Source organism: Tursiops truncatus, chromosome 5 (assembly GCF_011762595.2).
Source record: "Tursiops truncatus isolate mTurTru1 chromosome 5, mTurTru1.mat.Y, whole genome shotgun sequence".
Lineage (NCBI taxonomy): Eukaryota > Metazoa > Chordata > Mammalia > Artiodactyla > Delphinidae > Tursiops > Tursiops truncatus.
The window spans coordinates 66,706,722-66,733,562 of NC_047038.1; the positions used below are offsets into that span (position 1 = coordinate 66,706,722).

Consider the following 26,841-nt stretch of genomic DNA (forward strand, 5'->3'; position numbering starts at 1 on the left):
ATCTCGTGTCATCTTTCTAACAACGCTGTACACATTTTTATACCCAATTTACAAATAAGGAAACTGAGTCTTAAAGCGTCTTTGTCCAAGTTAAATTAATTTGTAAGGGAGGCACTAGGATTTAATCCGGAGTCTTATTCAAAAAACCTTTGGTTGCAAAAATAGGCAAGTGGGACTACATCAGACTAAAAAGCTTCTGCACAGCAAAGGAAACCTGAATATCAACATGGAGATAGCTAATATCTGTATGTGCAATTTTACATAATTTTGTATTTGAGAGAAAAATACTTAGATGTTTGTATTTGTTTATTTTGATTTTTTGATAATGGTGTTTGGAAACTCTTGACCTAGCAATTCTTTCCAGAGATCTAGAAGAGTGCTAAATCCAAGCTGGTTTATACCAATCTATTGTTTTCTTCAGCTTATAAAATATATTGCTTATGCTGTGGCCTTGTGTCTTACCTATATTTCCTCCAGGGCACCAAATCAAAATACAGTACAGAATCTCATAGAAAGTTTCATTGAATATAGCTTTTCTTATCTTGAACTGGAGAAAATGGTGACCCCAAAGGGACATGCATGTATAATGTTTGGTAACCTTATTGCCCTGGAAATTAATATCCTTCCTCCTTTCTATCTCTGTGCTCAGTTAACTATCATTAAAGACAACAACTTAATCATTACTTTATGGAGAGAACTTTCCCTAACCTTCTTGAGTAGGTTAAAATCACCGTATTATATGCTTTCACAGCATCTTGTGTCAATGTCTCTTTTGTAGTATTTATGACAGATAAATTTACATTTATTTGTGTGATCTTTTGTGTAATACCATCTCCTCCAAAGCTGTGAGTCTCTTCTTTGGTAATACATATATGAGGAAAGGTTATATAAACAGTCTTATCTTCGAGAAGCTTGTCACACGTAAAATAAAGTGGCTTGTTCACATGTCATAGCTCACTGCTCAGAATTTTAAGGTGGGAAGTGGTGACTGAGAATAGAGCTAATTTCATGTTTGGAAGGTTAATGAAATAGGTCCTTTCTTGGCATATTGAAATAACTGAATAATGCGTGGTGCTGAGATAAAAAAAAAAAAAAACTGGGATGTGCTATAGCTTCTCTTTCTGTTTGGAGTCATTGCTGTGAAATCTCTCATTCGCTTGACCTTCTTGGGCACCTAGTCAGCAGAGAGGTGTACCCACAGATTGTCATGCTCCCCAGACGAGAAGTTATCATTTTCCCACTAATACAATTATGTTGTATCAGTGAGCAGGAAGTATGCTGGCACAATGGAAAAAGTGTGGGTTTTGGAGTCAGCGTGACCTGAATTCAAGATCTGTCCAGGCCTTGTGTTGATTAACTGAAAGGCCTGGGGTACCTTCCTTATTCTCTTCAAATTTTAGTTTTTTCTTTTCTTTTTAAATTTTTATTGGACATAGTTGCTTTACAATATTGTGTTAGTTTATACTGCCAGCAAAGGGAATCAGCTGTACATATACATATATCCCCTCTTTTTTGGATTTCCTTCTCATTTAGGTCACCACACAGCACTGAGTAGAGTTCCCTGTGCTATACAGTAGGTTCTCATTAGTTATCTATTTTATACATAGTATCAACAGTATATATGTCAATCCCAATCTCCCATTTCATCCCACCCCCTGACCTTCCCCCTTGGTATCCATATGTTTATTCTCTACATTGGTGTCTCTATTTCTGCTTTGTAAACAAGATCCTCTGTACCAACTTTTTTCAGATTCCACATATATGCGTTAATATACGATATTGGTTTTTCTCTTTCTGATTTACTTCACTCTGTTTGACAGTCTCTAGGTCCATCCATGTCGCTACAAGTGACCCAGTTTCGTTCCTTTTTATGTCCAAGTAATATTCCATTGTATATATAGAATATATATATTCCACATCATATATATATATACATATATATATATATATATATATATATATATATATATATATATACCACATCTTCTTTATCCATTCCTCTCTTGATGGACATTTAGGGTTGCTTCCATGGCCTGGCTATTGTAAATAGTGCTGCAGTGAACACTGTGGTGCATGTGTCTTTTTGATTTATGGTTTTCTCTGGGTATATGCCCAGTAGTGGGATTTCTGGGTCATATGGCAGTTTTATTTTTAGGTTTTTTTTTTTTTGTGTGTGTGTGTGTGTGCTACGCAGGCCTCTCACTGTTGTGGCCTCTCCCGTTGCAGACCACAGGCTCCGGACGCGCAGGCTCAGCGGCCATGGCTCATGGGCCCAGCTGCTCCACGGCATGTGGGATTTTCCTGGACCAGGGCACGAACCTGTGTCCGCTGCATCGGCAGGCAGACTCTCAACCACTGCACCACCAGGGAAGCCCTATTTTTATTTTTTTAAGGAATCTCCATACAGTTCTCCATAGTGGCTGTATCAATTTACATTCCTACCAGCAGTGCATGGGGGTTCCCTTTTCTCCACACCCTCTCCAGCATTTATTGTTTGTAGATTTTTTGATATTGGCCATTTGACCAGTTTGAGGTGATACCTCGTTGTAGTTTTGGTTTGCATTTCTTTAATAATTCGTGATGTTCAGCATCTTTTCATGTGTTTGTTGGCCATCTGTATGTCTTCTTCGGAGAAATGTAGTTTTTTCATTTCAAAAATTGTAATTATAATACTTAATTCTCACTGATGGTTAAAAGAGCCAGTGTCTGTAAACCACTTAACACATCACTATTATTCATTATTTTCAGGAAGGTATTAATTTTCAGAAAAAAATGATTCTAAATTAATTGAAAAATATACTAGAAATATTTCCATAGATATCTTGTCAGTCTTGGTAAACTGTGCCAAGTAATAGAATGATTAATTAATTTCCACTTGCATGGAATTGGATGTGGGGTTATATTTTAAAAGTAACAAACTCATATGTGACATTCTTAGCCAAATACCATCCAGGAAAATATTATTTCCTAAGAATGTTGATACTTAAGGAAATATACTCCCTTTTGTGGACACAAGAGTTTCATTATAGGCCAAGTAATCATTGGAAAGCTTTTGATAGAAAACTGCAGGGAATAAGATCTTTGGAATATGTAAATGCAGTGCAGACAGGTCAGGTTGGGAGTTACCCTGGTAAACGTCTCAAGTCTCAGGATGGGAGGGATCTAAGTTTTCCCTAAAACTTGCCGACTAGGCTGAGATCCCCATCCTGCTGCTGCTCCCCAAGAGCAGAGAGAACACCATCTGATTTCCTTGTCCTGTAGGATCTCACACTTAGGTTCAGCAAGGACAAGATCAGGTGGAGGGTGGGGATGTGGAACCCCATGGAGAAGCAAGGGGTTTTGGCTATTGTATCTGCTCAGTCGGTAGCACAGGAACCAGAGGGCTCCTCCCCAGGAAACCAGCTGAGGGCTGGCCACGTGGACCTGTGGGTGGAAGCCACAGTGAGAGGTTGGAGATACTCAGCTCCCAGTTCTTTGTTAGAGAGCAGAGTTTTTTCCCATCTTAAGCACTTGGTCCACCACCTGTGCACTCGGCACCCAGGTGTCTCCAAGAGCATCGACTCTCAGGCCTTTAGTTACATTGCTTGATGTGAGCAGAGCCTGAGTTTCTCCTGAAATGTGGAATCTGCTGGATGGTGCTGATGGTACTGATGGTGCTGGAATGATTTGGCTGAGGTGCTGGAATGGTGCTGATGGTGCTGGTGGTGTACTGATGGTGCTGGAATGATTTGGCTGAGGAGAGCAAATTTCACATATCTAGGGGTAGTGTGATAGTCCTTTCCTGGCCTGTGCATGGTATTCTAAACAGTGAACTAAGGCACCCTGCTAAGGTAAGAAAAGATCTGGGAAGCAGATGTATGATAGCTGTGCTGGTACATTTATATTCTTTGGAGTCACTGGGGTACATTTTCTTTGAAGAAACATGAGCCACATATTCTCCTTACTGCTTAGTTCACGTACCAAATTCCCTGAGGCTTCTCCCATTTTAGCTTAGCTAACTCATAAAAGAAATAGAATGTAGCGAAAGTAAAATATTACCATTTATTGTGCTTTAGGCTTTAATGTTTTGTTTTGGTGCACTCCTTACTTTGTTCTCATGTCTGTATTCCTGGCAAAACCACCGACAAATGAAAGAATATAACTTGCCTCACAGGGCTACATGTGTTCCCTGTAACCCTGTGTATTCATTCATTGTACTTTGTTAATTTATCAAGTTGACATTCCTGATGGTGATTAAGATGATCTGAGTTATGTAAAATAAACTGAAGTAAATGAAACCCAGAACTAAAGACTCCTGTACATCTCTGCCTGACTTGACTACCCTTAGAAACCTCACTTAATCTTCAAGGTCCACATCAAATGCTACCAACATCAGAAAGTCTTTTCCATAAGCAGATCTTTTTTCCTCCCTGCTAGGATCTCCTGGCTCATCTTTTCTGCATCATTAACATTTGGCAGTTATTTCCCATTCTACATTGTGGGTTACTTGGTTGTGTGTTTACATAAAAAAAATTGTAATCTCCTAACGCTAGGGCCTTTTTATTTTTTAAATTAGTCTTTGTGTTTTCCACCCTACCCAGCACAAAGAGAAATCCAAGAAGTATTTTTTATGTGATGGTATTTCTGTTTGTCTTGTTGATGGATCAAAAATGGATTCCACACCTATTTGCCAGGGATATGATGTGAAAAAGGCAGATGTGGTCTCTGCCTTTGATTAGAAATAATAACTTTGGGGAAATGAGCTGCTGACTGGAGTGGTGAGCAGCCTTGCTGAGCATCAGAAGAGTGACCTAATACAGCTAATCTGCAAGGACTGGAACGTGAATTACAACAGGAGAAAATCAGACTTCCATGCAGTGGATGCTTGATGCATTTTTATAAGCCTAAGCCGTGTGGCTGACAGTGTCTTGGTGCTTCGGCCAGATGTCAGACCTGAGACTCTGAGGTGGGAGAGCTGGGTTTAGGACATTGGCCCACCAGAGACCTCCCAGCCCCATGCAATATCAAATGGTGAAAGCTCACCCAGAGATCTCCACCTCAGTGCTAAGACCCAGCTCCACTCAACGACCAGCAAGCTACAGTGCTGAACACCCTATGCCAAAGAACTAGCAAGACAGGAACACAACCCCATCCATTAGCAGAGAGGCTGCCTAAAATCATATTAAGTTCACAGACACCCCAAAACACACCACCAGACGCAGTCCTGTCTACCAGAAAGACAAGATCCAGCCTCATCCACCAGAACACAGGCATTCGTCCTCTCACCAGGAAGCCTACAAAACCCACTGAATCAACCTTACCCACTGCGGACAGACACCAAAAACAATGGGAACTACAAACCTGCAGCCTGTGAAAAGGAGACCCCAAACACAGTAAGGTAAGCAAAATGAGAAAACAGAGAAATATACAGCAGATGAAGCAGCAAGGTAAAAATGCACCAGACCAAACAAATGAAGAGAAAATAGGCAGTCTACCAGAAAAAGAATTCAGAGTAACAACAGTAAAGAGGATCCAAAATCTTGGAAATAGAATGGAGAAAATACAAGAAACGTTTAACAAGGACCTAGAAGAACTAAAGAGCAAACAAACAATGATGAGAAACACAATAAATGAAATTAAAAATCCTCTAGAAGGAGTCAATAGCAGAATAACTGAGGCAGAAGAAAGGATAAGTGACCTGGAAGATTAAAATAGTGGAAATAATTACCGCAGAGTAGAATAAAAACAAAAAATGAAAAGAATTGAGGACACTCTCAGAGACCTTTGGGACAACGTTAAATGCACCAACATTTGAATTATAGGGGTCCCAGAAGAAGAAGAGAAAAACAAAGGGACTGAGAAAATATTTGAAGAGATTATAGTTGAGAACTTCCCTAATATGGGAAAGGAAATAGTCAATCAAGTCCAGGAAGCACAGAGAGTCCCATACAGGATAAATCCAAGGAGAAACATGCCAAGACACATATTAATCAAACTATCAAAAATTAAATACAAAGAAAAAATATTAAAAGCAGCAAGGGAAAAGCAACAAATGACATACAAGGGAACCCCCACAAGGTTAACAGCTGATCTTCCAGCAGAAACTTGGCAAGCCTAAAAGGAGTGGCAGGACATATTTAAAGTGATGAAAGACAAAAACCTACAAACAAGATTACTCTACCCAGCAAAGATCTCATTGAGATTCAATGGAGAAATTAAAACCTTTACAAACAAGCAGAAGCTAAGAGAATTCAGCACCACCAAACCAGGTTTACAACAAATGCTAAAGGAACTTCTCTAGGCAGGAAACATAAGAGAAGGAAAAGACCTACAGTAACAAACCCAAAACAATTAAGAAAATGGTAATAGGAACATACATATCAATAATTACCTTAAATGTAAATGGAATAAATGCTCCAACGAACAGACATAGACTGGCTGAATGGATACAAAAACAAGACCCGTATATATGTTGTCTACAAGAGACCCACATCAGACCCAGGGACACATACAGACTGAAAGTGAGGGAATGAAAAAAGATATTCCATGTGAATGGAATTCAAAAGTAAGCTGGAGTAGCAATTCTCATATCAGACAAAATAGACTTTAAAATAAAGACTAATACAAGAGACAAAGAAGGACACTACATAATGATCAAGGGATCAATCCAAGAAGAAGATATAACAATTGTAAATATTTATGCACCCAACATAGGAGCACCTCAATACATAAGGCAAATGCTAACAGCCATAAAAGGGGAAATTGACAGTAACACAGTAATAGTAGGGGACTTTAACATTCCCACTTTCATCACTGGACAGATCATCCAAAACGAAAATAAATAAGGAAACACAAGGTTTAAATGACACATTAAACAAGATGAACTTAATTGATATTTATAGGACATTCCATCCAAAAACAACAGAATACACTTTCTTCTCAAGTGCTCATGGAACATTCTCCAGGATAGATCATATCTGGGGCACAAATCAAGCCTTGGTATATTTAAGAAAATTGAAATCGTATCCAGTATCTTTTCTGTCCACAATACTATAAGACTAGATATCAATTACAGAAAAAAATCTGTACAGAATAGAAACACATGGAGGCTAAACAATACACTACTAAAGAACAAAGAGGTCACTGAAGAAATCAAAGAGGAAATCAGAAAATACCTGGAAACAAATGACAATGAAGACACGATGACCCAAAACCTATGGGATGCAGCAAAAACAGTTCTAAGAGGGAAGTTCATAGCAATACAATCCTACATCAAGAAACAAGAAAAATCTCAAATAAGTCACCTAACCTTAAACCTAAAGCAATTAGAGAAAGAAGAATTAAAAAAACCCTAAGTTAGCAGAAGGAAAGAAATCATAAATATCAGATCAGAAATAAATGAAAAAGAAATGAAGGAAACAATAGCAAAGATCAATAAAACTAAAAGCTGGTTCTTTGAGAAGATAAACAAAATTTATAAACCATTAGCCAGACTCATCAAGAAAAAAAGGGAGAAGACTCAAATCAATAGAATTAGAAATGAAAAAGGAGAAGTAACAACTGACACTGCAGAAATACAAAGGATCATGAGAGATTACTACAAGCAACTATATGCTAATGAAATGGACAATCTGGAAGAAATGGACAAATTCTTAGACAAGCACAACCTTCCGAGGCTGAACCAGGAAGAAATAGAAAATATAAACAGACCAATCACAAGCACTGAAATTGAAACTGTGATTAAAAATCTTCCAACAAACAAAAGCCCTGGACCAGATGGCTTCACAGGAAAATTCTATCAAACATTTAGAGAATATCTAACACCTATCCTTCTCAAACTCTTCCAAAATATAGTAGAGGGAGGAACACTCCCAAATTCATTCTACGAGGCCACCATCACCCTGATACCCAAACCAGACAAAGATGACAGAAAGAAAGAATACTAGAGCCCAATGTCACTGATGAACATAGATGCAAAAATCCTCAACAGAATACTAGGAAACAGATTCCAACAGCACATTTAAAGGATTATACACCATGATTAAGTGAGGTTTATCCCAGGAATGCAAGGATTCTTCAATATATGCAAATCAATCAATGTGATACACCATATTAACAAATTGAAGGAGAAAAACCATATGATCATCTCAATAGATGCAGAAAAAGCTTTCAACAAAATTCAACACCCATTTATAATAAAAACCCTCCAGAAAGTAGGCATAGAGGGAACTTACCTCAATGTAATAAAGGCCATATATGACAAACCCACAGCCAACATCGTTCTCAATGGTGAAAAACTGAAACCATTTCCACTAAGATCAGGAAAAAGACAAGGTTGTCCACTCTCACCACTATTATTCAACGTAGTTTTGGAACTTTTATCCACAGCAATCAGAGAAGAAAAAGAAATAGAAGGAATCCATATCAGAAAAGAAGTAAAACTGTCACTGTTTGCAGGCGACATGATACTATACATAGAGTATCCTAAAGATGCTACCAGAAAACTACTAGAGCTAATCAATGAATTTAGTAAAGTAGCAGGATACATAATTAATGCAGAGAAATCTCTTGCATTCCTATACACTAATGATGAAAAATATGAAAGAGAAATTAAGGAAACACTCCCATTTACCATTTCAACAAAAAGAATAAAATACCTAGGAATAAACCTACCTAAGGAGACAAAAATCCTGTATACAGAAAATCATGAGACACTGATGAAAGAAATTAAAGATGATACAACAGATGGAGAAATGTACCATGTTCTTGGATTGGAAGAAGCAACATTGTGAAAATGACTATGCTACCCAAAGCAATCTACAGATTCAATGCAATCCCTATTAGACTACCAGTGGCATTTTTCACAGAACAATAACAAAAAATTTCACAATTTGTATGGAAACATAAAAGACCCCGAATAGCCAAAGCAATTCTTGAGAAAGAAAAACAGAGCTGGAGTAATCAGGCTCCTGGACTTCAGACTATACTACCAAGCTACAGTAATCAAGACAGTATGGTACTGGCAGAAAAACAGAAATATAGATCAATGGAACAGGATAGAAAGCCCAGAGATAAACCCATGCACCTATAGTCCACCTACTTTACAACAAAGGAGGCAAGAACGTACAATGGAAAAAAGACACCCTCTTCATTAAGTGGTGCTGGGAAAACTGGAGAGCTACACGTAAAAGAATAAAATTAGAACACTCCCTAACACCATACACAAAAATAAACTCAAAATGGATTAAAGACCTAAATGTAAGGCCAGACACTATAAAACTCTTAGAGGAAAACTTAGGAAGAACACTCTATGACATAAATCACAGCAAGATCCTTTTTTACCCGCCTCCTAGAGTGATGCAAATAAAAACAAAAATAAACAAATGGGACCTAATGAAACTTAAAAGTTTGCACAGCAAAGGAAAGCACAAATAAGACGAAAAGACAACCCTCAGAATGGGAGAAAATGTTTGCAAACAGAGCAACTGACAAAGGATTAATCTCCAAAATATACAAGTAGCTTATGCCGCTCAATATCAGAAAAACAAACAATCCAATCCAAAAATGGGCAGAAGACCTAAATAGACATTTCTCCAAAGAAGATATACAGATTGCCAACAAACACATGAAAGGATGCTCAACATCACTAATCATTAGAGAAATGCAAATCAAAACTACAATGAGATATCACCTCACACCAGTCAGAATGGCCATCATCAAAAAATCTAGAAACAATAAATGCTGGAGAGGGTGTGGAGAAAAGGGAACCCTCCTTCACTGTTGGTGGGAATGTAAATTGATACAGCCACTATGGAGAACAGTATGGAGGTTCCTTAAAAAACTGAAAATAGAACTACCATACGACCCAGCATTACCACTCATGGGCATATACCCTGAGAAAACCATAATTCAAAGAGTCATGTACCACAATGTTCATTGCAGCTCTATTTACAATAGCCAGCACATGGAATCAACCTAAGTGTTCATCGACAGATGAATGGATAAAGAAGATGTGGCACATATACACAATGGAATATTACTCAGCCATAATAAGAAACGGAATTGATTTATTTGTAGTGAGGTGGTTGGACCTAGAGTCTGTAACACAGAGTGAATTAAGTCAGAAAGAGAAAAACAAATACCTAATGCTAACACATATATATGGCATCTAAAAAAAAAAGTTTCTGAAGGACCTAGGGGCAGGACAGGAGTAAAGACATGGACGTAGAGAATGGACTTCAGCACATGGGGAGGGGGAAGGGCAAGCTGGGATGAAGTGAGAGAGTGGCATGGACATATATACACTACCAAATGTAACATAGATAGCTAGTGGGAAGCAGCCACATAACACAGAGAGATTAGCTTGGTGCTTTGTGACCACCTAGAGGGGGTGAGATAGGGAGGGTGAGAGGGAGATGCAAGAGGGAGGAGATATGGGGATACATGTATACGTATAGCTGATCCACTTTGTTATACAGTAGAAACTCACATACCACTGTAAAGCAATTATACCTCAATAAAGATGTTATAGAAAAAAAAAAAAAAGAACCAGACCATGCTGGCACCCTAATCTTGGACTTCCCACCTCTAGAACTGTGAAAAATAAATGTCTGTTTTCTTTAAAAGAAAAAAAAAAGAGAAAGAATAACTTCTTCCTTCTATGGCCTCTATGACTGCATGTTGAGAAGTAGAGTGGGAGAAGGTAAGAAGAGGCTGGAAAGGAAAGGAAAATGGGGTAGTTCAAAGAAACATGATTAGTTTGTTGGAAAGTGCGTACATCATCCCAGTTCTCATTTTCACAGTAAAGTTGTTTTTTTTTAAAAAACATCTTTATTGAAGTATAATTGCATTAGAATGGTGTGTTAGTTTCTGCTTTATAACAAAGTGAATCAGCTATACATATACGTATATCCCCATATCTCCTCCCTCTTGCATTTTTAGGTAAAGTTCACTTTTTTTCTTTTTTTTTTTGCGGTACGTGGGCCTCTCACTGTTGTGGCCTCTCCCGCTGTGGAGCACAGGCTCCGGACGAACAGGCTCAGCGGCCATGGCTCACGGGCCCAGCCACTCCGTGGTATGCGGGATCTTCCCGGACCGGGGCACGAACCCGCGTCCCCTGCATCGGCAGGCAGACTCTCAACCACTGCACCACCAGGGAACCCCAGGTTCTCATTTTTAAGTAGAGTCTTACTCCATTGACTCTGGAGTAATTCCCCTGTCTGTGTTCAAATTCCCACTCTGCTTTCTCTCTGGGTGACCTTGCAATTGTTATTTAATCTCACAGAGGCTCAATTTCTACCATTAAGTGAGCCTAGCACATCAGATTAGATGATGTTGGATGCCTGGCTCCTAATATGTGCTTAATTACTGTGGGTGGTTATTACTTTTATTATCATTATCATTATTATTAGCTGCTGTTATCTTAATAGCATTAAGGAGGGCATGTCCTTAAGGACATGGATTCTAAGGATTCTGAGTGGGGCATGTCCAGGACTGCCTGGAACAGGGCAGAGGCAGCCCAGGCTGGGGATTTGCTCAGAGGCTTCCTTTCCCAGGTGGCTGGCTTAGGGTCCCTGAACAGCTCTGAAGGGTGTGCTGGAACCTTCCATCTCGGGACTTCGTCTGACAGGCATGGATGGACTTCCCAGTACTCACCTTCTGCCGGCAGTCCTCCTTTTGCCCACAATTAGCCTTACTAGATGGGAGAGTATGTGAAAGGAGAGAGAAATTTCCTCTCCTCTTTGGCCTCCTGGCTCTGAGTTTACTTAGATCTGAAGGGAAAAATCCTGTTCAGTATTTTGTGAGTTAAACTTTCCTGGCTAGAACTTTGTTTTCTCAAATACTAACAAAATGGATTTTCTTTCTCCCCTACCCTCTCTTGTTAATAGGGTGCTGAGAAAATTTTGTCAATGAATGAATCAGGAGAACTGCAAGACCTCTTAACCAAAATTGAGGTAATTGTGCTTTTAGCAACTTATTTTTAGTAATCAAAACATTCAACACACTCTGATTGTAATTGAGTTTTCCTAATTGAATTTTTCTCTGTGTTCTTACAAATATGTAACAGGATACATGTGGCGGTTTTAATTTGCTACCACCTACGGTGAGATTTCCTCCAGCTAGAGTGACTTTAGTGTTAGTGTCTAACAACCTCGTAGTATTAGGTGAAAATTCCAGTAGGCTTTATTAGAGCCTAATTCTCTGTTATAGAGATGTTGATGAGGTGTTTCATGTCAGGCCGTTATCTTGAAGCACATATAAAATTTTTTATTTAAATTATTTTATTTTTCCTACAGACCAGCTCATCATTTCTAAAGATTAGAGAAAAAGTTATTTCTCCAAAAGTGCACCTTTTAATTTTGTTCCTATATTTATGATGACAACATCTGAGAAATACTTATTCAAATATATGATGTATCAAATGAATATGCAACCAGGAAACCCTTAATACCTCTCTGCTCCAGTATTTTATCAGCCTACTTCTCTCTATATGTAGGATAAAATATATATATATTTTATAGTCTAAACTGGGACACCTTGAGAGTGAAAAGGGTGCATTAATAATTATTCTGTGGCAGTGAACCTGAACCCAGACTTTCCCAGGGGAACTATGCAATATGGTTACATGGTATCTATTGTGCCACGCCAGCTCTTTTTGGTCCAATCTCCTTTGCTGACCTCATTTCTGATTCTCTACCATTCCTTCCACTTCGTGGTTTTTTACCACCATTCCTTTGTGCAAGCCTGCTATTGTTCCACTTCCTCATTCCCCTTCACCATCTTCAAGGCCCATCTGCAGTATCACCTCTTCCCCACATCATTCCTGATCTCTCACACCTTTGCATTCCTGTATCCCTCTTTTTCTTAGGTGCTTATCAAAGTCTTTTAATTTTTGTATTACTTGTCTTTGGGCATTTAATTCATGTCCCAAATGAACTATTTACTACTTGGTGTTAGGAATCATGTTTTATTCATATAGTAATTTTACCGAGAAAGACAAACACAATGAGGGTGTGTACTTGATAATCTAAAATTCCTCTCAGCTCTAAAATCTGTATGGGTGGGTTCATTTCTTTCCTTTTGTCCCTGTACTCTACTCCAACTCCATGAAACCATCAATTTGGGTTAATATGTATGTTTTATTTAAGTGATTTAACTTGGTTAATATGTATTATTATTTTCTCTGCACATTTTTACTCTTACAAATGATGTCATGTAATGTACCTAATTGTGTTTCAAATTATTTTCTTAGGCACTATGCTTTTAAGAACCATCGATATTGCTATGCGAACCTTTAATCCATTTCTTCTAACTGCTGTGTACTTTCCCACAACATCACTGTTGAATAGAACTTCCTTTGATGATGGAACTCTTTTATATCTGTACTATCCAAAACAGTAGTCACTGGCTGCATGTGGCTGTTGAGCGCTTAGAATGTAGCTAGTGCGACTGAAGAACTGAATTTTTAATTTTATTTAACTTTACTTGATTTAAGTTTAAATTCAAGTCAAGTAAAATTAAATACAAATTTTAAAATAAATAAACTAATTAACCATATCTGACCGAGGGCTCCTACTTTGGACAATGCAGCTGCATGGAGCCCACCCAATATTTTTTATCTACTCATTTTTTCCACTGATGTCCTCTAACTTCTCCCTCAAACAGACAGTGCTGCAAGGAGCAACCTTGACCATGTTCGCTTGTGGATTTCTCTGAGAGTAGGAATCGCTGGGTAATAGCTTATGCATATCCCCAGTTTTTCAGGTAGTGCCAGATGGCTCTCCATGATGCTTGCAGCATCCAACACTCCCTCCTGTGGAGAAAGCGGTTTCGTATGTTCCCACATTCCTGGCAATGTTTTACATCGTTCTCCAATTTTCTGTTGTCTGATTTTTGCCAGGGTAGTAGGTATAGAGAGATATTGCCTTATCATTTTAATTAATGTTTTTCTGATAACCATTGAGTTTGGGCATTTCCTTGTATGCTTGTTAAATTTTTAAATTTCTTCTTCTGTAAGTTGTGTATTCTTATCCTTGCCCATGAAAAGTGTTGGAATTGTCTTTTTTGTTGTTGTTGTTGATTCTCAGAAGATCCTTCTATATTCTAGATATTAGCTCTTTTTGGGGGGGGGTACGCAGGCCCCTCACTGTTGCGGCCTCTCCCACTGCGGAACACAGGCTCCGGATGCGCAGGCTCAGCGTCCATGGCTCACGGGTCCAGCCACTCCACGGCATGTGGGATCTTCCCGGACCGGGGTACGAACCCGTGTCCCCTGCATCGGCAGGCAGACTCTCAACCACTGCGCCACCAGGGAAGCCCCCTGTGCCAATTTTTTATTATAGTAAATCCCCATATGTACCTGGGTCTTTGTCTGAGCTTTCTAATCCGTTCCATTGTTCCTATTGTATCAATATCCTACTGTTGTTATTTCTGTGATTTAAAAGCATCTTTTAGAGTCTTATAAAGTCAATGTCCCTCATTACTCTTCTTTTTAAAGGTTGACGATTGACTTAGCTATTCATAGACTTTATTCTTTTGAGTCTATAATTTCTTAATTCTGCAACTTGATTAACACCGCCATGCTATATATTAACATAACCTCTCTCTTTCTCTCAGCTCAAAGAATTTTGAAAGAGGATTTTATGCTCTTCATTAAGTCTGTCTCAATTCTACAGATGACATAAATAAGCCAGAAACATTTAAAACTATTCTTAATGTTGAAATATATACAATAGTACGGTACTGGCTTCTACCGTTCATAGGATTTATAAGGTGTTATAACTCTGTTGGGCTGCTTTGTCCATATAACAAAACTGGTAGAGAATTTGCAGCCATCCAGAAAGCCCTGAACTCTGCCTGTGAGGAGCCTGGGGTTTAAGGCAAACTCACCCAGGCAAAGAGACTGGCCTTGGAGAAGCAGTTGGAAGAACCAGGAAAAGTGGATAAAGGACAAGATTCAGATCCAAACCCATTCCATTCTCCTGGTTGGCTTTTGGCAATGAAACAGGAGTTTAATATTCCTGAGGTAGGAAACATTGGAGTCCTTACTAAGTAGCAAGTAATATTCTTGGTATTATACGTATTAAGTTATTGAAACGTTACAATAACTCTGCAAGGTGGGTTCTATTATTATCCTTGTTTTACAGACAAGAGAATGGAGGCACAGAGGATTAAATCACTTGCTCCAGACCTTACAAATAGTGTTTGATTCATGATTTTAATGAGCCTGACTTCATAATCTTAACCATGAATCTATGCGGCCATCACTCTCAAATTAAGTGTCATGTAGGTATCTGGGAAATCTGATCAAACGTGGCAGGACCCAAGGCCCAGCTGAGAAGTTTACTGGGCGGTAGGCAGAGTACTAGGTCCAGGAAACAGACTGAATTTTAACACTTGGATCTTATGCTAGTGTGGCATTGTGGAAGAGGGGAAAATTGGCAATAACTTCGGAGAGAAACCAGACAGCTCCTACTAAGTTCTAATTTGCTGTTACTTGGGTGCTGCATAATTCATCACCCTGGTCTTTGTAATTCAGGCCCCAGTTTTCAGCAGTTACCCCAGTAATGAGGAGGAAAGAGGCTTAGCATCTGCAGCTGGGTCATCAGAAACGGTGTCAGCAAATCAAATTTCAAGTTTTCTGGCCCAAGAATTCTAGCATACTTCCCATCTAAGTGAAAATTGCTCGGGGAACCTGAGGGGGCCTGATTCGCTGATGAAGACTTGTCAGTGGCCTCAAACATGAGGAGCTGGCCAAAAGCAGCAGAAGCAAGTGAAATATGGCGATAGCTGGTATGAGACTTGGATTTAATAAGGCTACCTGTACCAGTGCGGGTTCTGCTCCTGGGACAGTTTGCAGGGGATCTTCCCAGTAACATATGAGCTCCGCGTGGACACAGATTCTTGCCTATTTTGTTCTGTTCTTTACATCTAGCGCCTAGAACAGGAATTGGAAAATAATGGGCACTCAATAATTATTTGTTGAGTGAATAGATGAATGAATCCTCTTTCATCCAAGGTTTTTTTTTTGTCTGTTTTGTTTTTTGTTTGTTTGTTTTTGAGAAGGCAAAGCAGTTAATCAATGAAAAAGAAGAGAAAAAGAATTATTTTATGTAAGAGAACACTTGGGTGAAAAAGATGAATAAAATCACCATTGGGGGGTAAAATTTATTTATATATTTATGTATTTACTTATATAAATAAACAGGCTAAAGATCAAAAGCGAAGAGATGTCTAAGGATTTCCCCCAAACAATAACCGAGATGGATAGCTGATCCTGATGTTCCCCACACAGAGGAAGTCAGGGCATCCCTGAGATGATTAGCAATCACCTTGTTATGGCAGGTACTGGATTAAAGATCTCAGATGGTAGAGAAGCTCTAAGTAAGCTTCTGCCTTGCTGTTTCTTTTAAAGATATGAGCAAACATTTTGTTGTCATTGCTGGTGAGATTGCCAACATAGTGTCCACTTTTGTACATTTTTCCCTGTAAAGCCTGATTTGTTATTTATGAAGAACAGAGGTAAGATTCCCAGCTATACACTGAGGATGCTGGAAATGGCACAGGCTGCCTGTACAAGGCATTGGAGCTATCAAAGACTGGCCTGACCCTCCCTGGAGAAGCACCATTCCGGGTGATGTTGCTTCTCTGTGGGGTGGGTGGCTGCAGCATGTTCAGAGACTACAGCAGCAGAGTACCACCTACTCACCTGGGAAATCAGGCCAAGTGCTCTGGCTGCCTCTCTCTGGAATTGGAACATCTTTTTAAGTAGGGTTGTGGCAGTACATCCCATTGGGTCAAGAATCAGACTCGTACATCTGGCTTATGCATTCGGGAATATAAGCAACAAATTTCCTCTGTGTCAGCATTTTGTTCAGGGGCTTCTTTCCCAGCTCTGCAAATTGAGAATGTTAGGAACTCTAATCAGGAACGATTCTGTTTATTAAGAGCTAGGTCAGACAGAGAGTCGTTTATTAGGCACTTAACAAGAATTTGCTGAATTAAATTATTGAATATAGTTTAAAACAAAATACATAGAAAAAGGTGAGTCATCCAGAGATGATTATATGCCAAGTGTTCACTCTTTGATAATCTGTTACATGGAGTGAGTCTGCTTCATAGACAAGCTGGATGATGGGGTCGTGGAGACTCAGATAAGTTGCTTCCTCTTTGGTAAAATACTTAAGAGATTTTCTAGCTCTCCTAAAATAAGGTTAGATGATCTGAGTTCAGAAATAAGAAGTGCATTCATTTCCTGATCTTGAAGAAAACACAGAAGACCCTTGATCTTAGCATCCTGTTCCTATGTTATATAACAGCAAAAACTCTTTATATTTATGAAATTTGAGTTTGTGCTACAAAGGAAACCCATTTGACAATCATTCATGAACTCCCCCCTTGTCCCCTTGGTCCTTTGTTAGAGACTAGGGAATGCTTGGGGGCTTCAGTTCAGATGACTGCAGTATGGAGTGGACGTATTCGAAGACCACAAATAAATTTCCTAAAATAAAATTAATATATGAATACAAAAAGCTACATCATCATTTTTAAATGGAATCACAAATAGACCAAGGCCATCCTCAAATAATGTAGTCAGAATCTCTGCAACACTATGATGAGATCTGCCTTTTACTCAAAGGGTTGTTGAGAAGATTTAATGAGTGAATCATGTAAAGTGAATAGAACATTGCCTGGTATGTAGTAACCACTCAATAAGATTAGTCATTATTCATCATTATTTCACTAATAAATCCTTATTTGTAGCTGAGAGCTACTACTAAGAGAACAGGGAGGTCTCTGGTTCACTGCTATATCCCCTACACCTTGCACAGTTCCTGGCAATGTGGACTAATTTGTGGAATGAGACCACTGAGTTTTATTTTTTTAAATTCCCTTGCCAAGAATATATGAACAGAAAGAAGTAAAAGGGAGGATGATTTTGCACTCCTTTTTTCTTGAATTCCACCCCCAGGGACATGCCTCTACCCAAACCACTATTCAGAAAAGGGACACTCCGTAGATTTAGTTCTCTTACTGGGTGCTATTCTCAGCCAGGTCTGCATGGTTTCAAGCTTTGCTGGGCTCCAGGACACTGAAGAGCTACCCTAGATTTCTTAATTGCTTGAAGGTCAAAGTGTCTCTTGTTAACCTCTTCATTGAAAGTGGAAGTCTGTTTTGTTACTACCAATAATGACTATTGTTAACTTCAGTTATTCCTGCTTCCTCCAACCTGGAACACTGTTCAAATTCGGGGAATTTTTTAGCTTTTTCCATCTTGCACTGAGGGCAAAGCTGTCTACTGAGGTATTGGACTTAGGACACAGGAACATGTAGTGTAAGCCAGCTCTTTCTCATTGTTGGAGCTCTTTTAAGTTGGAACCGGAGTTCCAATATAACAAAAGCGCTCTTTGAAGGAGATGGCTAGGAATGACTGAATTATTTACTATTATTAGAAGAACAAGTGGAATAGCTTATACTGGGTGATGTAACAGGAATAGGATTTCTGGAGGCTAGTGGAACACTGGGGGAGCCTTAGTGGGTCCCCTCAAGACCCACTCCCACCCCCACCCCAGTTCTGCTTCATTTGCAGCATTTATCCTTTTAACAGTTTTATGTTTTGGGAATCCCATGTAATATATTATTTGGGAAAAAATGGATGTAAGTAAAGGTTGAAAACTACTCTTAAAGAGGAAAGGGCATGCATATAGTTCTTGAAGAGAGTTCTCTAATTTCTAATTTTCAAATTCCACTGTGACCTGAACATTTTTTTAAACTCATTAAGAGACTTTGTTTCATCATTTGTGAAATGAGATAGTCTCTATTACGTCAGGTTCATGTGAGAATTGGATATAGACACTACATCCTGTGTAAGCTATCCCTTTCCTCTCCCAAGTTTATGGCTGAAACAGCTAATTTTTCCTGAGTGGAAGTGGCCTCAGAATCTTTCCAATACTGTGCTCCAAGACATCAGAATTTGCACGTGAATTGAAACACATTTACTCTCCCTTTCTTACAGTGGTAACACTTTAGACCAGAAGACTAAATATAGAAGTGTTTAAATAAAATGACTCTATGAATGGTAGAAAATGGTTGTGTCATGTGACCACAAGCAATTTAACTTGAGGCAGCAGTTAATAAAAATCTCTTCAAATAAGGATTTATTAGTGAAATAATAACTAATCATGTCTTGTTAAGTAGCTACAATGTGCCAGGCAATATTCTATTCACTTTACATGAATTAACTCATTAAATTGTTGAGACAATTTAATGAGTGAATTAAAGTAAAAGACATATCTTTTAAGTAAAAGACATATCTCATCATGGCATTGCACAGATTCTGACATTGTTTTATTTTATTTATTTATTTTTTTCTTATTATTATTCTATTACTTCCTGTTCTTGATCAGTTGAATCAACTGATTTTACCATCTTACAAATATAAAATTAACAGATGTTTTAGAATACAAAGAAATAACCATCGTAACTGAAGTGACCATCTGTAATGGTTAATGACTCTTCCATGGGCTTTTCCCATTTGGAAAGCTTGAAGGCAAAGAAAGATATACTAGATCCAGTTTGTTTAAAGTATGGACTACAGCACTGAGTAATCTAATGAAAAGTTCTGTCTCTAAATTTCAAATTGACAGCCAAATTTAAACTGAGTTTGAGACAACAGAGCTTGACAATTTCTGGTATGTTCATTGTGCTGGTAAACACATGGCTGGAGATTCCTGGGGAGAAACTCTGTGACCACCAGTTTGCAAGTGATGATGTTATTTTAGAATGACCTTGGTCTATTTGTGATTCTCTCTAGAAAGAACAATGTGGCTTTTAGTATTTATATATTAACTTCATTTTAGAAAATTTATTTTTTCTGAATTGTGGAGAAACTTTAAGAAAGAGCAGACTCATTATATATTTAACATTTGATATTTTGCCCCTTTGAAAGTAATTTTTGTAAATCATGTTCCAGGCCCATGATATAAGATAATGTTACCAAACCAAACTTGGGTCCACTCACCCATGCAGTAAAGCCAATCTACTGATACTGGCGTGTGGTAAAGGAAAGTACAACGTTTATCGTAAGGTGCCCAACATGGGGCCAAGCAAGGAGTATGGGCAGCTCATGCTCAAAAGATCCAAACTCCCCAGTGGCCTTCAGGGAAGGGTTTTTAAAGACAAAGTGAGGGAGAGGGTCACAGAGTGCCTGATCAGCTCGTGAACATCCTCCTGATTGGTTGGTGGTGAGGTAACAGGGTGGTATTTTGGGAGTTAACATCATCAACCTTCTGGTTCCAACCTGTCTGGAGTCTACATACTGGAGGTCAGCATGCAGTTAACGTCTTCCACCTCGTTGGCAGTGGGGGGTCTTAGTATCTGCAAAACAACTCCAGGATATGGCTCAGGATATTATCTTTAGCCCTTGAGGAGGAACTAAAGGTCGTTGACTTTGTTTTATGGCTAGACTATTATTATTTTGTCTTGCCTAACTGTTTTCATTTGTTTCTGCATTTTCTCACTTCTCTGATTAAATACGCTCTTTGGAACTCAGGGAAGGCCTAGGAGGCTAAAGCTTTTCTATAAACAAGAGCCAGGGGATGGGGTGGGGAGGTGTCTGTCCCCAGGAAGGTTCTGCAGGGTCCTGCTCAGTTTCAATAATTTTTAATTGTGTTGCATTGCGTTATCATTTTGGATTCTCTGTGTTTAGAGCCTGGTGTTTGGAGTGAATGACATCGCTGGTGAATGAACCTAGGAAGCTTCCTAGTGCTCACATGTATTCTAGCTTTGTTGTTCTTTGCTTGCCATTGCAGATATATTTTATGGGAAAACCATAGGCTATTCAAGAATTTGAAAATATTGAAACATGTTTATACTGGTTGTTAAGATATTAAAATAATTTATACTGGTTGGTAAATAGCTGCTACCCCAAGACTCCCAAGAAGCTCTCCTCTTCCCTGTCAGCAACTCCCCTGTGAGGATTGCCAGGTACAATATAGGATGTCCACTTACATTTAAACCTGTTGTAAATTATGAATAATTTTTTTAGTTTAAGCATGTCCCATAAAATATTTGGCACATACTTATATAAAAATTTATCTGTGGTCTGTCAGAAATTCAAATTAACTGGGCGTCCCAATTTTTTAAATTGCAAAATCTGATGATCCCACTCTACTTGGAATCCAGTCCTATTTACAATCCAGCACTAATGGGTGAAGTCCTGGATTCAGGGCCCTATTAGTCCTTTCTGACTAGTTGGTGTTCTTTCATACAAGTCATTAAATTTTTTTAACATAATCTCTGGCATGGCTTTAATGCATGTCAATGGCCTATCTACTGTATCATATTCTTTCTAAAATTTGATAAGAATAGCATTACTTACTAATTCTCTATGTTTTGCTTTTAGACTACACTCTTTCTTCACTGTTTTTGTTTTTACTGAAAGTTTTTTTTTCTAAAGACATTTTTATATCATGCAAAATTGTAAGTCTGGTACACCATTTTTTGGTCAACCTTGCACAAAGAAATGACAAAAACCCAGTTACAAAGAAACTAAATTACTACATACAATCTAACTTTTTAGAAGAGCTTTGGGTATCTACAAACTTGACAACATTCCTTGTTTGTGTCATTCAGACTGGCAATCACTACTTTCCATCAAGGTAATTCTGTGTTACTAAAAATAAGATATTCCATGGATTTTGCCATCTTGATATAATAGCAAAGTCAAATGGTAACTAAACAAATCTTACTATATACAGAATATGCATCTCTGAAGAGTAGTCTGGGAATATATAAATTTTAAAGCAATCATATCCTTAATGTTTGTTTCCCAAAGTACATTCCACAGAGTACTGATTATGAGAAAATTATAGTTGTTTTCTGGGAAAAGGTTTCTTGCCAGGGACATGGTAGATTAAACCTAGTTAATCGGTTACCTTTTCAGTTGGATTTTTTGGAGACTTTATTAAGTACAGTTGTGAACTTCCAGGGAAAATCTGTATGTATGTCTAAGTATGTAAGGTATGTTTGAGTGTGCTTGTGTGTGTGCGTGTGTGTGTCTGTGTCTACATTTCCCAAGCTTACTTTAGCAATTACTCTTGTCACAAAGGTGGGCTTTCAAACATTGCTGCAAATTCCTATTTTGCAAGTCAGAAGCTTGGTATTAACTCACGTTCTCTTTGTATTCATTCTGTAATCGATCCTAATCTCCCCCCAGCAAGTGGATGCCGCTAGTAGACTCCAGTAAAGGTCACATGCTCAAAAAAGCAAATAGAAATACGTATGGATAATTCTCAAAATATCCTTAACATCCTTGCTAGTTAATTTCATTATACTTTCATGTGTACTTTACTTTTACTTGAGGTAGAAAGGCTGATAGCTACTGTGGGTAATTTTACAGACTTGGATAAATGTCTTAAGATTTCTATGCCTGTTTCTTTAAATATAAAATGAGGATAATGTTGCTTGAATTAGCTGCTTTACAGAAGAAGGTGTCAGTGTGTGTGAAGGTTGGGATGAGGAAAGACTCTATATAGTCATGCATTTGAAAGTGCTTTTAAAAATACAAAGCATTATTCACACGTGCAGTATGATGATGGATCTTCGGTTGACAGTGGCTCATCCACTCCAGCTTTTAGTTTTCCGATTTTCCATACTCACTATTAGTCCTACTATTCTATAAACAAAGATATAAAACTGTGACGTGATACTAAAGGGAAAGTTACAGTATTTTCCTTTAATGCAAATGACCATTTCCTGAACTACTTGATTTGTAAATATGTGCTTTCATAGGATGGATTTCTGGAAGTGTGTGCCCTTTAACCTGAAAGGTACCAGCCCTTACACACCAAGGTTATGCTATTGATGGCCGTCAATGAGATAATGAAGGAAACTTCAGTTAGTGTATTCCCTGCGTCTATTGTATATCAATGGTAGGTGATTTCAGGTCCCCAGCCATATTATGCCGATATTGTTTTATGATCATCCACAGTACAGAAAGACAGGAGGGCTGATGGAGTTGTCATGCTAACACATGTTCTATTCTCTCTTGTCCCCCCGCCACCTATCCAGAGAGTGCAGCATCCACACGAGTGTCCCTCCTGTGGAGGCTTCGGCTTTCTTCCGTGCTCCATCTGCCACGGGAGCAAAATGTCAGTGTTTCGAAACTGCTTTACGGACTCTTTCAAGGCCCTGAAGTGCACGGCTTGCAACGAGAATGGCCTTCAGCGCTGTAAGAGCTGTGTTGGTTAAACAGAGCTCCCACCCGTGGGGCGCCTGGTTTCATTGACTGAAAGCAATAATTTGGTTTATACTTTTTTTTAAAAAATGGCTATGTTTCTGGATTAATCAATAAACTTTGTTTATTAGAATTTCCTTTGTTTGGAGCTTTTGCTGTGACCACTTTCACTGATGTTTTAAATAAATGTTTGTTCAACCGCTACTATGTGCCAAGCCCTGTGCTAGACCCTGGTTTCTAATTGGAATTAATGGAGGGCCTGATAAAATTCCAAGATATCCAAAGTCTGGTTCCTTATGTGTGTTTGATTTTCTAAAGAAAATATACAATGTATCCAATGGTGTCTATTGCAATGCCACCCTATTGTTTAGGATGAGTTAATTCAACTCTCCAGATGCATACATTTTATGTGAGCCTCAGCTGTAGGGAAGAAGAGAGCTCTGGGTAGTGGGAAAGAATATGATCTTACTTATACTTAAGGAGTAAATTATTTTTAAAGCTGTAAAGTAGTCTTGGAGCTGATGATATTAATGATAAATTATTAATGTTATCCGATGAATTTCTTAGTGATGATACAAAAGCTGCCAGAAGACTTATCTGGATTTATTGTTTTAAACATCTGCTTTGTGCTATTGTCCCTGAAAACCCTCCAGAAAGATGCTGTTATGGTTCTCTTGAGCTGGACACAAAATATTACATAGTTTGAAAACATAGTAGACGATATCAGCAAAGTGGACAAAAGGAATTTCTGCTATAATTATTAGCTGATGCCTACCTGTACACGTGTCTGTACTCTGATGGATTCCCTTATGAATGGTTTTAACAAATCACCTTCACTATATCTGTGATAAGGTAATTAAAAGATTTTACATCTTGGTTTTACAAAAAGCTATAAATATTTACCGAGTACTTTCTAATCATCCAGGCATAGTAGAAGACATGGTTTCTGCTTTCATGGAGCTCACACTCTAAGAAAGAAGGAAGTATTAAACAAATAATCATAAGCAAGGTGAATCTTAGAAATACTACACAAATGGTACAGTGTGCTCTGGGAATGTGCAGCAGGAGGGCCAACCTAGATGGGTTAGAAAACGGTAAGAATAGACTTTGTTGAGCAACTGATATTTAAGCGGAGACATCATGGGTAACTGGTCAACTAATTAGTCACAGAACAAGGGGGATAATACTTCAGGTAGAGGAATAGCATGTTTGGGGACTCTAAGATCAGATAAAAGTTGTTTGTTTGAGTGTTGGTGTGGATATGCATAACTTAAACTCATACATTGCTAATGAGAATGTTAAATGGTACAACCACTTAGGAAAGCCATCTGATTGTTTCTAATAAAGGTAAAGATATGCTAATTGTATGCTCAGCAATTTTACTGCTACTTATTTATTCAAGAGAAATAAAAACATATGTCCATACTTTATAAGAGTTTCATGGAAGCTGTATTCATGATAGCCAAAAAGATTTCAGATACCAATGACAGGAGAAATGATAAGCAAACTGTAGAATATTAATACAGGTACACACTTCCTAGGAGTAAAAAGGAACAAGCTATTGATTCTAGCAATAATATGGATGAATCTCAAAAACATTTTATGAATAAACTTAGCCAGATACAAAGGGTATGTACTATGTGATTCCATTTATATGAAGCTATAGAATAGGCAAAATTAATCTATAGAATGGCTGCCTCACAGTGGGGAGGGGACCGGAGGAGGAAATTAAATATGAACAGAACTAAGACAGTGGTAGAGTTATGGCTAGTTGAGAGTAGATTTCCCCTCTGTCAGGAAAAATGAGTTTCTTGCATCAATGAAGAGTTTCTCATCACAATTCCAGTACGGTCCTGAGATTCTAGAATTAAGTAGTAAGGCCTATCCAAAAGTTCCTGACTACTCAGGCCTTGGCTATGTTTTTGCAAATCCAACCATAGTCCCAGTGTCCTCTTGTCTGGGGGTACATTCAGGATGGAGAAATACAACAGTACAAGAAGTTCTAATTTTCAGGCCCCATCTTGGACTATGGGTTCAGAGGACAAAAACTCGCTGACTTTCAACTGTGTTCATGAGGCATTTGTTTTGCTTTCTATCTTTATTCTGTTTTTCATGTACTGGCATTGAACTAAAGTGTTATGTTCTCTGCTAGTTATTGGTGAGCCTCTAAAGAAGAGCATTATGAAAGAGTGATGAAATCTAAAAGAAAATCTTAGACATCTTGTAGAATTGCAGAAGTTAATGAGAGAAAGAGGCTCAGAAAATAAGCTCGTAATAGGCTTATTTAAACATAAATTTGTGTTAACTTTCAGAGAGAACTTGGTTTAGACGCTTCACATCTATCTGCTTCGGTCTTATAAAATGTAACTGCGAAGTAATTAAACCTGATATATTTATTCTGCACCGTTGTTGTGTGGGATTAATTAGAATATATAGGAAAGTACTTTAAAAACACAAAGCATTATACAGAGGCATAGAATAATTTCCTAATCACCATGAAAATTATGCATCTTCAATATATCCTTTTACCGACCAGATAAGGAAATGAACTCACATTCATTGGACCCTTCTGTATGCTTGGCTTTTTAGAAGGACTCTCACTTATTCTTCACAATACTGTGAAGAAACTGAGATTCGGAATGTTAATTCACTTTTCTAAAGTCTTGAAATTTATCCTAATTTGTTGTATCTTAAGTGTCCATGTGAGCTGCCTTTATCTCTGGTATAAAATGGGAAATCAGTCGAGAGCAAACCACAAAGCTGCTCAAAGATAAACACCTACATAACCAGTAGAGTTGAAATGAAGAGAAAGGTCTGTCCTGTGCTTCTGTGCTTCTTCTCTGGAAGTATTCATTGATTTCAAAAGCCAGGAAGTGCTGACTGTTGGCAAAGGACACAGAGTAATGCAATCAGGCTGTGGATAATTTTTTTAAAAAGATTAAGAAGAGGAAATCAGGAGATGATGCATACCTAATAATATAAATATATAGTAATTTTTTAATCTTCTTGTTGTCCCAGGGTCTTTTTTAAAGATAAATTATTGGTATATTGATTGCAGTTTTGTCTGGTCTTTCATGCACAAACCTCACACATCGCAGAGAAGCTAGTCTGTAGTTCCTCAAAGCAGAGTGAAAAATTTAAACTTTTTTGGCAAGCAATATGCATATAATATCCTTTTAGATTTCAGGTATTGTTTCTCCTGATCTTTTGTAGTTTCCTCACCTATAATAATTTGACAGTAATTTTTTTGGTTTTTTACTTGACTTCATAGAGTTATTTCTAAGGCATTAAACTTAGTTTCCATAGAATAAAATATATTTCTCTTTGTTCTCGAATTTAACCAGTCTGTGTAATATTTCGTTGTAATAAACTATTATACTCAATAAAAATTAATGTGTTATTTACTTATATAATTATACACATAATTGTAAACCCAATTACAAGGCAACGATTTGGGAAGAAACGAAACTGACTCTTGATAGATTCTGTTTGCTGGTAGCAGAAATATGCAGGCGGAGAGAGTGTTTCTCCTGGTGGTAAGCATTCAGCAGGCAGGAGACATCCGAAGGAATGGGGAGCGTCTGCCAACCTTGGAAGTCTGCAAAGTGGAAATGGACTATGAAAGC

The 26,841-nt window shown here is 38.1% G+C and overlaps 1 protein-coding gene across 1 annotated transcript in view; it reads left to right on the plus strand.

The window, feature by feature from the left end:
* Nucleotides 1–26,593, plus strand: part of GRXCR1 (glutaredoxin and cysteine rich domain containing 1) — a 110,527-nt gene extending 83,934 nt beyond the window's left edge. Inside the window, exons 3-4 of the mRNA XM_019928254.3 lie at nt 11,868–11,933; nt 23,050–26,593. Coding sequence (XP_019783813.1) covers nt 11,868–11,933; nt 23,050–23,229 — 246 coding nt within the window. The 3' untranslated portion in view covers nt 23,230–26,593. The remainder of the gene's footprint in view (nt 1–11,867; nt 11,934–23,049) is intronic.
* Nucleotides 26,594–26,841: the final 248 nt, after the last annotated feature.